This window comes from Pecten maximus, chromosome 18, assembly GCF_902652985.1.
Source record: "Pecten maximus chromosome 18, xPecMax1.1, whole genome shotgun sequence".
Classification (NCBI taxonomy): domain Eukaryota; kingdom Metazoa; phylum Mollusca; class Bivalvia; order Pectinida; family Pectinidae; genus Pecten; species Pecten maximus.
In genome coordinates, this window is record NC_047032.1 from 21,685,974 (window position 1) to 21,701,844 (window position 15,871).

A 15,871-nucleotide genomic window follows, 5' to 3' on the forward strand; every position below is an offset into this window, starting at 1 on the left:
GTATATATAGCGATAAGAGCAATTGTACGGCGTAAGCACATCATGGAAAGACAAAACTGACACGAGAATGTTAAAAGGGAGAGGACATATAGTATATACGGATTTAAAGAGGTCGAGTTCGTTAACGTTATTTAAATAATCGTTATGTCAGATTGTTGGCGTATTGTGTACTTAGGTAATGCGTTCGCTATGGTCAGCACTCAGAATAATTAGAATACATTGGCCTTTACTAGTATCCCGGGGCAACGTTATTCACTATCGCAATAGAAACAAGAGTTGCATTGGACACTGGTGTTGGACTACATATAATGGAGAGGGTGATACAAATACTCGCCCTGTTGATGTTGCGTTGTGGTGAGTTTTATTTAAATTGCTTTCTTATAACGATAAGTACAATTACTACGGCCTGTAGTTGTTTTTACGATTATATTTCAATCGATGCTTTTTATTTTTTAACCTTGGCACTTTTTAATGAACAAAACCAAACTAGACACAAAGACGCATTATGTACAGATATATCAACAATTTATAGCAGGATAAAGTCTCGCAGAAACACGTTTAAGATGACAAAACCTGTTTAAAATTCGTTTACAACAAGCCGAAACCAAATCAAAGGCAAACAAATGTGTAACGAAATTTACAATTTCAGTAAAATGTAGTCCTTGTGATGTAAATCTAGTGACTGGAACATATGGTGTTTCTGACAATGCGTTTTCGGCATCATCCACTTATGGAGCCTGTGACATATATGCTGCAGGAATCAACAGTAGCAATGCCTGGTGTCCAAAGGATACTGACAACGAGCAATATTTACAGGTAATGTCAAACACCATGTTTATTAGACAGTGTCGAAAATGGCAAACAATTAAGGGCGTTGGCGATGAAGCAAACAAATTTGCAAATCTATTTTTTCATTCTTTGTCAGTTTATCAATTTTGTACTGGGAACATGGTTTCGTTTTCTTGTATATATCATAGGTGTTAAAAGTTCATTTTAACCATTCATCAAGGGAAACTATCAGTTACATTGGATTACAAGTCATAGACTTGTTTAATGTGAAATGTGAATCTACGAAATATTTTTGCTAGTTATCTGAAGTAAGTTTGAGTTTTAGCGTTTTAAATCAATAAACTTACTATGTAGTTTCACGAGGCATTGAATATTTGTACTACAATTGTGAAAGCATAGTTCACGTGATTTTTCTCTCATGTAAAAATAGCAACATTGACATTGTAATGCATAGTTGTTCCCTTTTCCTGATAGATAGGAAAATTTTGAAAAAATATATTTAAATCTCCCGACATGAAGGACTACCTTCTTTTTTAAAGGAAGAGAGACAGTAAAATTTCAATTTGTTCAATTAATACTTAAACCTTTTGAAATGATTTCTAAATTTGCAGGTACCCTTCAATTACTCTACATTTATTTCATTGAATAATTGCTCCCGAAAACAAATTCCAATGCATTCAATCACATGACATACCTGTGGATGCCGTTCTTAAATGATCAATACAATATTTATATTTATCTATATTAAATACAGTAACAAATAAGTCCATAAAGGCGCGTACTCTTTCATTCCCTATATTTATCACAGTATTTATATACATATTATACACCTGTAATTCTATAAATATGTTATTTTCTATGGCTTTCCAATTGTTGGATAATAGCAATGTTTATGTTATTCAATCAATCCACTAACGAAGTACACCTGTCCCCACACAATAAATATTTCCGTATCCGGCTGAAGACATATACCTCAACAGCTCCTCAATTACTGATGACTCCGGTCGGAATGATCTCCAGTACGTATCAGTAACGCCAACCTTCGTATCTTCCGGCCATCATAGATTAAAATGTCTCTATATGTACTATAATATAACACCTTTCTAAGGACAAGTATCCCCAAACTATGAATGTCCATTCACAAGATATCACGTCTTAGGACATACGTAGATAACAAAGTGGAGTAATGCTGTCGCTACTTACTGTACTTACCCACTCCGCTGTACACAATCCACTTATACTCCGATGTACACACTCCACTTACACACTCCACTGTACACAATCCACTTACATACTCCACTGTATAAAATCCACTGTATGCATTCCATTTACACTCCGATGTACACAATCCACTTACACACTCCGCTGTACAGAATCCACTTTCACACTCCGCTGTACACAATCCAATAACACACTCCGCTGTACACACTCAGCTGTACACAATCCACTTACACACTCCGCTGTACACAATCCACTAACACACTTCGCTTTACACAATCCTTTTACTTCGCCGACACATTCAACTTACTCCAATGAATACACATTGCTGTAAAAAAGACAAATGCACACAAGATATGTACATATATATATGTTTGTAGTTTTAACACTGTTATCTACATACTAGCTTTCCAGCAGAATGCAACAGCATCACCTGTAACCGTCCAATACGTGACTTGAAGCTGTCCAAAATTACAGAGAATCACAAAACACTGAATATACATGTTTACGTCCCCCCACCTCCTGCGCACAAAATTTCTTTCCTATCATTTCCCTTAAGAGATTTGGTATCATCCCAAAATATATAGAGGACATCTAACCGCGTCTTCAGTAATACCAAATATATTTCTCGAGTGGCGCTTATATATGTTTACATTTCCACGAGTGTAACATCAAAATATAAGAAACACGAGTGAAATATATTTGGTATTACTGAAGACATTGGTAGATATTTTGTTTATTTGGCCTATATTTTAAAAGCAAAATATACCGGAGAAGCTTTTAATTTTCCAAATTGTCGTTTGTAGGCAGTGTTTTGATTGGTCAAATCTTAAAGAGTGAAAATGAAACATCAGAAAAAAAAAGAAAAACAATTTCACTCGAAAAAAAACTGTTTTTTAAAATAAACATTTTTAATATTTAAGCTTTGATATATCTTTGTTGAAAATTGCTTAGATGTACTGTTGAAATCTTACTTTATCACACTTTCATTGTGGGATTTGGTTAATTATATTCTCTTTAACGGTGCACGTATCATTTAAAGAAGTACTGAAATCATTTTTTCAAGTAATCACATTTCAATTTAATCCGTTTCAGTACTTGATAATGGTGTTCAAAATGTACTGTATATGGACTATGTTAGGAACACACCTTAACTGTCGGAATGAGACTAAATTTCAATTGGGCATAAACCTGTGATGCATGCATTTGTGCGAGAGAGAGGGAACGTGCGTGCGTGTGCTGGATACATGTAGTGTATCGGCAAAGGGGCCGTAAGGAAATAAAACACAAGCAGATAAAGAGTTTGGTTTGGTCTGGTTTATTTTGTTTAACGTCCTATTAACAGATTAAGAGAAAGACAACACCAAAACGTCATGCAAAGTACGGGGAACATAGGTAACGACAATCTTCACGGCTCACACGTGTACAAATGGCCTACACAGCCGTACCAGAAGCGAGTCTAGATAGGATAGAAATAGAAACCACTTTCAGTTCGTTTTCCGGAATAAGATCCAAACGGAACCCAATAATGTCATCACGGACATATTTATGTATACCGATATAGAGGAGTGGCATTTTATTTTTTAACCGGAAGTATAACATAAGAATTGTATAGTGTATATTTACTGACGGCTGTTCTAGACGTATATAACGTACATATACATAATACAATATAAAAGTAAAAATCAAGAATAAGTAGTCAAATGCGTTTTAGACCAGGTACAGGTAGATCGAGCGCTGAAGACGTAATATGACCATTTCATATTTACTTATTAATAATACTGTTGTGTTTGTTGTTCGCTTGACAGATAACCCAACTCGCCATTGATAGAGAAACTTTGGAAGTGAACTTTATTACCTTACTGATGAAGAGCTACAATGTACGGCGTGACTAATAACGCACTCTCTGAAATCAGATACGGACTAGATATCCGGAATAGCTATCATTGATAAACATTTAATGGCAAATACATAACATATCCTTCCGTCTAGCTCTGACATACCATGACTATAAAATGAAATGTTATTAATGACTAGATTTCTTTTCAAAATACACAATTAGCAGTCTATTGTGAAACAGTCTCTATCTATATGTAGATAATATAACACTTATCATTACTGATGATATGGTTAAAACAATATCAAAGGAAATAAACTTGATAAGGAACCGATGGGGTTCCGTGGTTCATACAGGGATTATTATGCCCTACCACACGTATGACCACAACTAAAATTGAACATAGTCTTCGTACTTTGACGGAGCACTCGTCCGATTGGGTCTCACAGGGTACCTCGGCTCCGGGCTGGAATTGCGAATGGTGACTGGTGGTGATTCAGGTATACTGCTCTCAGATATGGGTGGTGTAGAATCAGAATCACCACATGTGGTAACTGGAGTCACAGGTGGATCTTGAGACTTGTTTAGAGGTTTTGACACTCTAGGCACAGATGGATAAACTGTTGGTGTGTTAACTGGAATCTGCGCGTGTGCATCTCTAATCTGATCAACATGTCTTCGCCAAAATTTCCTGGGAATACTTCCACACGATATGATACTGGTCCTGTTCTCTGTGTGATCTTTCCTGATACCCACTTGTTAGTTCCTCCCCGACAATAATCACGAATCGTCACAGACTGTCCTAATTCAAATTCCCTCGTCGAAGATTTACGTTTTTCCATCATCTTTCCTTGTTGATGAGCAACTCGTTCCTGGACGTTTGGACGTATGAGGTCTAACCTTGAAGGTAATTGTCTTCCAAGAAACAACTTAACAGGACTTTCATTGGTAGTAGCATGTGGAGAGTTCCTGTACGCCAATAGGAAATTAGCTAGTTTCTTGGTAAGTGAGCCATGATCTTTCTTGCTTGCCTTCATCGCTGACTTAAATGACTGAACAAATCGTTCCGCCAACCCATTCGTACTTAGATGGTAAGGAGATGATGTGATGTGTCGGACTCCGTTAGCCTTTACAAAGTTCTTGAAAGTTTCGGAGGTGAATTGAGGTCCATTGTCGCTGACAATCTCGGTTGGTATTCCGTTACGAGAAAATACTGTTCTGAGTATGTCGATGGTTTTCTCCGACGTCGTCGTCCTCATCTTCACCACCTCGGGCCACTTTGAATATGCATCCACAATGATGAGATACATAGCATCTAGAAATGGACCCGCGAAATCAATATGTATACGATGCCAGGGTTTAGTAGGCCAATTCCAAGGATGGAGTGGAGCCACATGTGGTGCTCCCTTTACACTCTGGCATCCTGTGCATGACTTGCACATCTGTTCAATGTCACAGTCTATGTTTGGCCACCAAGCATAGCTTCTAGCTACTGCTTTCATCCGTACAACTCCAATATGACCATTGTGTATCTCATTTAACATATGAGCTTGTAATTTTGGTGGTATGATCACCCTCATTCCCCACAGAAGGCATCCTTGATGTTCTGTGATCTCATTTTTCCTCACAAATATGGTTTCAAAGTATCATCAGACAACTCCTCTTGCCAACCACTCATCACTGTCTGTAGTACAATAGCAAGTACAGGATCACGAGTTGTCTCCCTTCTAACCTGAGACTGGGTCACTAACTGGTGAATATGTATAGCATTCACAGTTTTGTCCTCCTCATTGTCACTGTGTTTAACATCTAGGGGTAATCTTGATAAGCTGTCTGCATGGTGGGAAGAGGGAGGGGAAGGGGGAATGGTAATAAGGAGAATGGGGGATAGAGGAAACTAGCGTCTTCCTAGGCATCCAAAATTAGGAACTAACCGGCTCAGTAATACCAATATATTCTCGAGTGGCGCTTATATATGTTTACATTTCCACGAGTGTAACATCAAAATATAAGAAACACGAGTGAAATATATTTGGTATTACTGAAGACATTGGTAGATATTTTGTTTATTTGGCCTACATTTTAAAAGCAAAATATACCGGAGAAGCTTTTAATTTTCCAAATTGTCGTTTGTAGGCAGTGTTTTGATTGGTCAAATCTTAAAGAGTGAAAATGAAACATCAGAAAAAAAAAGAAAAACAATTTCACTCGAAAAAAAACTGTTTTTTAAAATAAACATTTTTAATATTTAAGCTTTGATATATCTTTGTTGAAAATTGCTTAGATGTACTGTTGAAATCTTACTTTATCACACTTTCATTGTGGGATTTGGTTAATTATATTCTCTTTAACGGTGCACGTATCATTTAAAGAAGTACTGAAATCATTTTTTCAAGTAATCACATTTCAATTTAATCCGTTTCAGTACTTGATAATGGTGTTCAAAATGTACTGTATATGGACTATGTTAGGAACACACCTTAACTGTCGGAATGAGACTAAATTTCAATTGGGCATAAACCTGTGATGCATGCATTTGTGCGAGAGAGAGGGAACGTGCGTGCGTGTGCTGGATACATGTAGTGTATCGGCAAAGGGGCCGTAAGGAAATAAAACACAAGCAGATAAAGAGTTTGGTTTGGTCTGGTTTATTTTGTTTAACGTCCTATTAACAGATTAAGAGAAAGACAACACCAAAACGTCATGCAAAGTACGGGGAACATAGGTAACGACAATCTTCACGGCTCACACGTGTACAAATGGCCTACACAGCCGTACCAGAAGCGAGTCTAGATAGGATAGAAATAGAAACCACTTTCAGTTCGTTTTCCGGAATAAGATCCAAACGGAACCCAATAATGTCATCACGGACATATTTATGTATACCGATATAGAGGAGTGGCATTTTATTTTTTAACCGGAAGTATAACATAAGAATTGTATAGTGTATATTACTGACGGCTGTTCTAGACGTATATAACGTACATATACATAATACAATATAAAAGTAAAAATCAAGAATAAGTAGTCAAATGCGTTTTAGACCAGGTACAGGTAGATCGAGCGCTGAAGAACGTAATATGACCATTTCATATTTACTTATTAATAATACTGTTGTGTTTGTTGTTCGCTTGACAGATAACCCAACTCGCCATTGATAGAGAAACTTTGGAAGTGAACTTTATTACCTTACTGATGAAGAGCTACAATGTACGGCGTGACTAATAACGCACTCTCTGAAATCAGATACGGACTAGATATCCGGAATAGCTATCATTGATAAACATTTAATGGCAAATACATAACATATCCTTCCGTCTAGCTCTGACATACCATGACTATAAAATGAAATGTTATTAATGACTAGATTTCTTTTCAAAATACACAATTAGCAGTCTATTGTGAAACAGTCTCTATCTATATGTAGATAATATAACACTTATCATTACTGATGATATGGTTAAAACAATATCAAAGGAAATAAACTTGATAAGGAACCGATGGGGTTCCGTGGTTCATACAGGGATTATTATGCCCTACCACACGTATGACCACAACTAAAATTGAACATAGTCTTCGTACTTTGACGGAGCACTCGTCCGATTGGGTCTCACAGGGTACCTCGGCTCCGGGCTGGAATTGCGAATGGTGACTGGTGGTGATTCAGGTATACTGCTCTCAGATATGGGTGGTGTAGAATCAGAATCACCACATGTGGTAACTGGAGTCACAGGTGGATCTTGAGACTTGTTTAGAGGTTTTGACACTCTAGGCACAGATGGATAAACTGTTGGTGTGTTAACTGGAATCTGCGCGTGTGCATCTCTAATCTGATCAACATGTCTTCGCCAAAATTTCCTGGGAATACTTCCACACGATATGATACTGGTCCTGTTCTCTGTGTGATCTTTCCTGATACCCACTTGTTAGTTCCTCCCCGACAATAATCACGAATCGTCACAGACTGTCCTAATTCAAATTCCCTCGTCGAAGATTTACGTTTTTCCATCATCTTTCCTTGTTGATGAGCAACTCGTTCCTGGACGTTTGGACGTATGAGGTCTAACCTTGAAGGTAATTGTCTTCAAGAAACAACTTAACAGGACTTTCATTGGTAGTAGCATGTGGAGAGTTCCTGTACGCCAATAGGAAATTAGCTAGTTTCTTGGTAAGTGAGCCATGATCTTTCTTGCTTGCCTTCATCGCTGACTTAAAATGACTGAACAAATCGTTCCGCCAACCCATTCGTACTTAGATGGTAAGGAGATGATGTGATGTGTCGGACTCCGTTAGCCTTTACAAAGTTCTTGAAAGTTTCGGAGGTGAATTGAGGGTCCATTGTCGCTGACAATCTCGGTTGGTATTCCGTTACGAGAAAATACTGTTCTGAGTATGTCGATGGTTTTCTCCGACGTCGTCGTCCTCATCTTCACCACACTCGGGCCACTTTGAATATGCATCCACAATGATGAGATACATAGCATCTAGAAATGGACCCGCGAAATCAATATGTATACGATGCCAGGGTTTAGTAGGCCAATTCAAGGATGGAGTGGAGCCACATGTGGTGCTCCCTTTACACTCTGGCATCCTGTGCATGACTTGCACATCTGTTCAATGTCACAGTCTATGTTTGGCCACCAAGCATAGCTTCTAGCTACTGCTTTCATCCGTACAACTCCAATATGACCATTGTGTATCTCATTTAACATATGAGCTTGTAATTTTGGTGGTATGATCAACCCTCATTCCCCACAGAAGGCATCCTTGATGTTCTGTGATCTCATTTTTTCCTCACAAAATATGGTTTCAAAGTATCATCAGACAACTCCTCTTGCCAACCACTCATCACTGTCTGTAGTACAATAGCAAGTACAGGATCACGAGTTGTCTCCCTTCTAACCTGAGACTGGGTCACTAACTGGTGAATATGTATAGCATTCACAGTTTTGTCCTCCTCATTGTCACTGTGTTTAACATCTAGGGGTAATCTTGATAAGCTGTCTGCATTACCGTGTTTGTGAGTAGATTTATACTCAATGTCATATGTCAAACCTGACAAAAACAACGCGTATCTCTGCATTGTAGCTGCCGTGGTTCCTGGAATTCCCTTCTCTGGACTAAAATATAGACACCAGGGGTTTATGGTCTGTAATCAATGTGAATTTACGACCGAAAAAATAGTTATAAAAATGTTTTACTCCCCAAATTAGGCCAAGAGCTTCCTTGTCGATTTGAGAGTAATTCTTTTCTGCAGCACTCAAAAGTTCTTGAAGCATACGCGATAGGACGTTCCCCTCCATTTTCAGTTTCATGTGATAACACAGCACCAAGTCCTACGGGTGAGGCGTCGCAGGCCAACCTAAGTGGTTTCTTAGGATCATAGTGAGTGAGTACTTCCTGTGAAGTTACTAGTCGCTTGACCTTGTCAAATGCCTCCTTACATTTGTGATTCCACTCCCATGTTTTACCCTTGTCTGCCCTGCAGGTAGGGCGTAAGAATTGTACCTGCTGCCCCCATTGCATGATCGTAAGAGGCGACTAAACTTGGGATCTTATCTTTTCTCTTCTTTCTTAACAACTTTCTTCTCACTTTTGGCCTTTAGTTGAGCGTTCGCCCCTGTGAGAAAGTCTTTGGGTTCTGTCCCCTGGCCGAGACATACCACAGTCTTTAAAGATGGTAGTTGCTACTCCTGCTTAGCGCTCAGCGTACTTGAGGTGGGACGACTGGTTAGCCCGTTGTCAGTATAATGTGACCGAGTGGGGTGTCCTGCTGGGTGTCTTCGGCAGTATTCTTTAGTGAGGTAGCACTATAAATCGGTAAAAGTTCCGGCCTATCACAAGGAGACTGAACACGAGCATACCGCATCCTCCAAAAACACATATACGCACTCACCACACGCATGCATGTCGCACGCACGGGAGGCCGTCCTTAAATGATCTTAGCTGTTAATAGGACGTTAAACAAAATGTATCGGCTAGGGGACAGAACCCAAAGTCTTCCTCACAGCGGCGAACGCTCAACTAAAGGCCAAATGTGAGGCAGTGGCAAGGGAGACATTAGGAAGAAGAAAGTTGTTCAGAAAGAAGAGAAAAGATAAGATCCCAAATTTAGTCGCCTCTTACGATCTTGCAATGGGGGCAGCAGGTACAATTCTTACGCCCTACCTGCAGTTTGGTTTGGTTTGGTTTATTTTTTTTAACGTCCTATTAACAGCTCAGGTCATTTAAGGACGGCCTGTGTTGTGTTTTAAGAAGATTTAAGCCTCAAACTGCATATGTAAAATATGTCTCAGACCAATAATCTACATAAAGGACAGTTTTCGGCTTACATCTTTTATCATATTGTAACTTGAGGAATTACCATGAGCTGTTTATCGCGATTAGTCGTATATGAGCTGTATATTCGCTTGCATCGAGAAACTCCACACAAATATAAGTGCCACAGGTCACACAACTATAACCTGTTCTCCACACACGCCTCGTGTGTGCCTCAAATGTCGGCCATGTGAAATTTTTGAATGACTATTATAAAAATAATGAACAAAAGATTAAATGGTATGTGTGTTCCTTGTTTTAAATCATTTACAGGTGGAGTTTCAGACGGACTCGGAACTGAAGACAATACAGACACGTGGACGAGACGGTTATGATCAATGGGTGACTCTATACAGTGTTAACACCAGTATGGACGGGATCACATGGAGTTATATATTAAGCTCTACTGGCGATGTACAGGTAAGAATAATTAACAGTGACTGGCAATATTTTGGAAGATTTCAATTAATGTTAATGTTCCTGTTTGAAATATCTAACATTCCATTTTAATCATCAAATCAACCCAAGAAAATAGCTTGCGCATTTTGGGAGAAGGACGACAAGTACATTACATGCATGCGTCTCGCACACACAATTCGTCCCAAATGACCAAAGCTGTTGATGCTAAACAAAACTTAAACAAACCAAACCATCCTGACATAACTTGGCATAACTGACGAATCCTAGACGGAATAGCTGTATAATGCAGTTTAATTTGAGCTATAACACGCTTTTGTACATAATTGTATGGACATTGTCAACACTTCCTATTTTCTTTTTCTCTTTAACAAGATGTTTCCAGGGAATTCCGACAGAAACACAATCGTTACCAACGAAATAGAGGGAAAAGTCGTCGCCAAGTACATCCGGGTTATTTTGGTCTCCGGATATGGAGATCACAAGAGGTCAATGAGACTGGAGGTACAGGGATGTCCAGTGTCATATACATCAAGTGCGTACTAAGACAAATAATATCGGCATATTAACTTTTTTTTTTTTTTTTTGAATAATGAATTTTTGTTAAAAACATTTTCAAAGTAGTATTAATACATATGTGTAATAGAACCCTAGCAAAGTCCTTCACTATCACTTATATATATACATGTATATATAGGTGATATGTTATCTTTAAGTAAAAACACTTTAATAACCATGTCAATACGATATATCATGTACAACTTGAAATCAAAGCCACTGCAGACCCTGAAACATCATCCTCTCATGTCGATCTTACGTAACCAACAAGGACAGCGTACAACTAATCCCTATGATAAGCGTGCTAGTTTCAAGTAACTTAATTCATTCAGAAAATAGTAAAGTAAGAACAAAAATATATAGAGTTGGCTGGGTACCCTTAAAATGTACAATGTACAACTTAGGTGTTGAACTATTAACCAACTAGCCAGAGATTATTTTAACTGATTTTGGAGTTACGCTTCGATATTTTTAGGTGCTGTACCAAGCACAGCAACCTCTAGCTATCTTGGTTGACTGAGATTAATTTCGATGATTAAAATAAAACAACACGCTATCTGTTTCCGCGAAGTATCTGTAATTAAGAAAATATGCTTCATGTTTTTGTATCTTTGAAAACATCTGTTTAATAGATAATTTAAACAAGAGACCCATGTATCGCTCACCTGGTTTGATTTGACCAAATGTCAAAATAATGTTCATATTAAATTCGCTTTATTTGTCAATCTAAAACAATGCTATATATGGTTATAGTGTGGGGTTCCCAACTGCTTTAAAGAAATAACGAAGTCCAGACTCTAAGGGTCTGAGAGACCTCAAGGATTGTTTTTACAACATGTAAATGCATTCACAACTCTTTGACTAGTAGCGATTTAAAGAAATTACCTTAATTTCCCCTACTGGACCCCACCCACCCCTTTGTCCCCTTGGGGTAAGATTAACAATTTATGCAAAATCTGTTCCCCTTCCCCCCAAGGATGTTTCTGACCAAATGGGCATAACTTTATGAAAAGTAGCGATTTAAAGGAATTACCTCTATTTTCCCTATTTGGCCCAATCCCTTTGGCCCCTTTGGTGTCCAGAATCATCATTAATGCAAAATCTGTTTCCTCCCCCCACGGATGTTTCTGACCAAATTGGGTTCAGATCCATTCATAACTTAATGACTATTAGCGATTTAAAGGTATAACCTCTATTTCACTTACTGGGCCCAGCCCCTTTGACGCCTTGGGGGTCAGGGTCACCATTTATGCAAAATATGTTCCCCTTCATCCGAGGATGTTTCTGATCAAATTGTGTTCAAATCCATTCATAACTTTATGACAAGAAGCAGTTTAAAGGCATTACCTCTATTACCTCTATTGGGCCCCGCTTCTTTGGCCCCTTGCATTGGGGGTCAGAGTCATCATTAATGCAAAATCTGTTCCCCTTCCGCCAAGGATGTGTCTAAACAAATTTGATTCAAATCCATTCATAACTTTATGACAAGTAGCGGTTTAAAGGCATTGTCTTTATTTTCCCTATTGGGCCCCGCCTCTTTGGCCCCTTGTGGGTCAGAGTCACCATTAATGCAAAATATGTTCCCCTTTCCCCAAGGATGTGTCTGATCAAATTGTGTTCAAATCCATTGATTGCTTTATGGCAAGTAGCGATTAAAAGGAATTGCCTCAATTTCCCCTATTGGGCCCCCACCTCTATTTCACTTACTGGGACCCGCACATTGTCTAATTTTGATGAAATTTGGTATGTAGGTACATCATGGGACACCGGTCACTCTCGTAACCTCACTTTCACTTTTTAACAAAATTGCCGCCATTTCCTGACATCTGATTGGTCTAAATTTAGATATTGTCCGATTTTGATGAAATTTGATATGTAGGGGTATAAGGGGACTGCAAAATCAACTGAATGGGGTTCGTCGCCATATCAACCATACGGAGGGTTCTGATTGGTCGAAATTTAGATGTTGTTCGATTTCAATGAAATTTGGTATAAAGGGATATTGAGGGATGCCGAACATAATTGTACGACTGCGGGGCGTTTGGGGGGACATCTTTAAAGGTTTCCCATTACAATTAGTACTTGTTGTCTACATTTTGATTTCATTTATTTTGCCACTGTAATGATAACAATGTATTTACAGACGGTTTAAAATCGGTAAAAATGGAGTTTAAAATCAGTTTAATGAAGTGATAATGCTGCTTGTGCTGCGGAATCTGCTTATTCATTGCCAAGTATTCCGGTATGTCCAGGAACCCGAGTATTTTTCGAATCGAGACAAAATTGCTTTTGTTACATTGGTAGTTTAAATGTGTTCGAGGGTGATGCAGATAGCATGGGCTTCAGCAGAGTATATCGGGGCGTTATCTTGAAGCTGAAAACGTTATCTAGTACACGCATTGCGGTGAATTTCGGGATAAGGTGTTTTTCGCATTTCTCATGTTTTTCCTGTTGCCATGTTTAACAAATGATGAAAAACCTATATACCGCATTTAATGCAAACAAGCAAATTCATACATTGGTAGTTTCCATTTCTTTGGCGGGGCGGGCGATATTGACGACGACGTTTCTCGTTTATTTCCACCGAATACCTATTAAGCGGAAATGGTACTATTTATACTAGTTTTGTATTATTTATAGAACCGTCATACCATGGAGAAAACAATCTGATATATATTGACAAATTAATTTAAGATTTTGTGTCGCATCCTTAATTGTTTGGTTTGGTTTTTTGTTTTCTTTAAGGACGGACTCCCGTGTTTGCGATATGCCTGCGTGTGATGAGTGCGAATAATGGGATTACCCATAATAACATCGTTTATCTATGTCTATTTGAGAATGTTGGAAACAGCACAAACTACGCGCATGCATCTCGTATACATGGGATGACGTCCTAAATTGCTCGAATGGCCTGTGGATAGGACATTAAACAAACCAAACCAATCTAGTGACGTTAAATACAATTTGTTTTCAGACAGAAATTGCCAACGATGGGAAGCGAAGCTGGGATCTACAGGAAACGTCTTTCCAATTATTGAGGACACAGACGCATCGAACCAAGGTTTATGTGGCTTGAAGTGTTTCAAACAAAAAGAATGTAACCGATTTCTGTTTGAAATCGGGTCTGCTCGCTGTAGATTACTTACTTCGACTTCCGATGTATGGTCTAAATTGTGAATCTGGACGGAGTTTGGTACTTCGTGCAAAACAACAATGCCACCACTTTATAATTAGTTCAATGTCCATACCCTTATGAGGCAACTCTGTTTGGGTATCATTTCACACACGATGAGAACATCAATTTGGCTGTTATTTTGTTGACATGCATCATTATTTAGGTAGCAGTGTACATTAAAAATGCCCAATTCTGAAAAAATATGGCACATGTTTTAGATATGTAAACATTGCCAGTTCACTCTACATGTTACCTCTAATAAAGTATACATATTTGTAATCTGAACATTTGCAATTTTAATACAGCTCTGAAGGATAAGTAAACTTTTATTTTCTGTGATTTTTAGAGCTTTGATTACCTTGGTAACAGCTTAAAAATGCTCATAAATTGCAAAATATTATGATATTTGACAAAAGATGACACAACTCTCTACACATTTTTTTTTCTGAAACCTATTTGAAATTAAATATCTCTATCCCAAAGACAGAATTAATCTTGTTTTGACATATGTTGTAAATTAAGTTTTCCTGCTATCTTACCCTTTCGGTGGGCTTCCATTTTTCACTGTAGCCAAAACTAAATTTCCTGTGTAAACACACTTTCGGAAAATCCGGAAATATAAAATCTCGAACCAATTCATTAACTTTTGTTTTAACAAATGTGAAGCCTGTATGTACAACTTCATACTGAATATACCAATTATATTGTACATTTATTTTTTTTCATTTTTTATGCATATCATAATACAGGAGTTATTTGCTTAACAAAAAAAATCGCCCATGGCCAGGCTGTCATACTGTAGTGTGCTACCTTAGTAGCAATCTCCACCCATTCGATGTTATTTAACAAATCGTTCGCATTATTTATCTGTAATTTCACATGTTTCTACGTAACCTAGTACGATCTGGTTATATCCGACAGTATCCGTTTCCCATCATAACTGTAGTTTTGTTTTCTGAGAGATTTCACTGTTTTTGACGAAAATCATTCAGGATTTAATTTGTTGTAAAAATATCAACACATATAGTATTATATTGTCTCATATTAATTTAGATTTTTTTTTAACAAACTTGGATTTCAAATAAATTTGTTCTGGAACATCAGTACAAAATATATTTTCATTGATTTATGGCCTCCTATGTGTGCAATGTGCATGTGTGTGGCACTGAGTGTATTTTTTATGTACTTAAATGTAATGATAGTATGGTCACTTTGTATAATCTCTTAAAAAATATTTTTATGCTCTCTCTCTCTTCCTGTTTTTTGTTATAAACTATATTTATTTTAATGAAACTTACTACAGCCATTAAATACTCGGGCATGATTTTGTAGCTTTGAACACATAGTTGAATTTTTGAGAAAAAATGGGGAACCCCTTCCTCTCCCAAAAATGTATATTCGTATATTACAAGTCAATTTAGTAATTAATATTTGTTTGTTTGTTAAATTGCCAAATAACACCATGAACGTACGTACAGCGCAGGGTATACCATAATACGACCCGTCGTTGACGGGCGTATAGAAAGATTAAGCTTCCCTTGGGGATAGATATCTAATTT

The 15,871-nt window shown here is 37.8% G+C and overlaps 1 protein-coding gene across 1 annotated transcript; it reads left to right on the plus strand.

Moving 5' to 3' along the window:
- Nucleotides 1-272: 272 nt before the first annotated feature.
- Nucleotides 273-14,561, plus strand: LOC117316644 (contactin-associated protein-like 2). The gene is made up of 5 exons (XM_033871328.1): nt 273-354; nt 650-816; nt 10,436-10,582; nt 10,955-11,114; nt 14,112-14,561. The coding sequence occupies exons 1-5, from the start codon at nt 309-311 to the stop codon at nt 14,312-14,314; spliced, it is 723 nt and encodes a 240-aa protein (XP_033727219.1). The 5' UTR covers nt 273-308; the 3' UTR covers nt 14,315-14,561.
- Nucleotides 14,562-15,871: the final 1,310 nt, after the last annotated feature.

Bases quoted from the DNA above. Each gene is read 5' to 3' on its own strand.
- LOC117316644 (XM_033871328.1), top strand. From the start codon at position 309: ATGGAGAGGGTGATACAAATACTCGCCCTGTTGATGTTGCGTTGTG. The intron at 817-10,435 runs GTAATGTCAAAC...AATCATTTACAG, and splicing joins ACAACGAGCAATATTTACAG to GTGGAGTTTCAGACGGACTC. The intron at 11,115-14,111 runs GTGCGTACTAAG...ATTTGTTTTCAG, and splicing joins TCCAGTGTCATATACATCAA to ACAGAAATTGCCAACGATGG.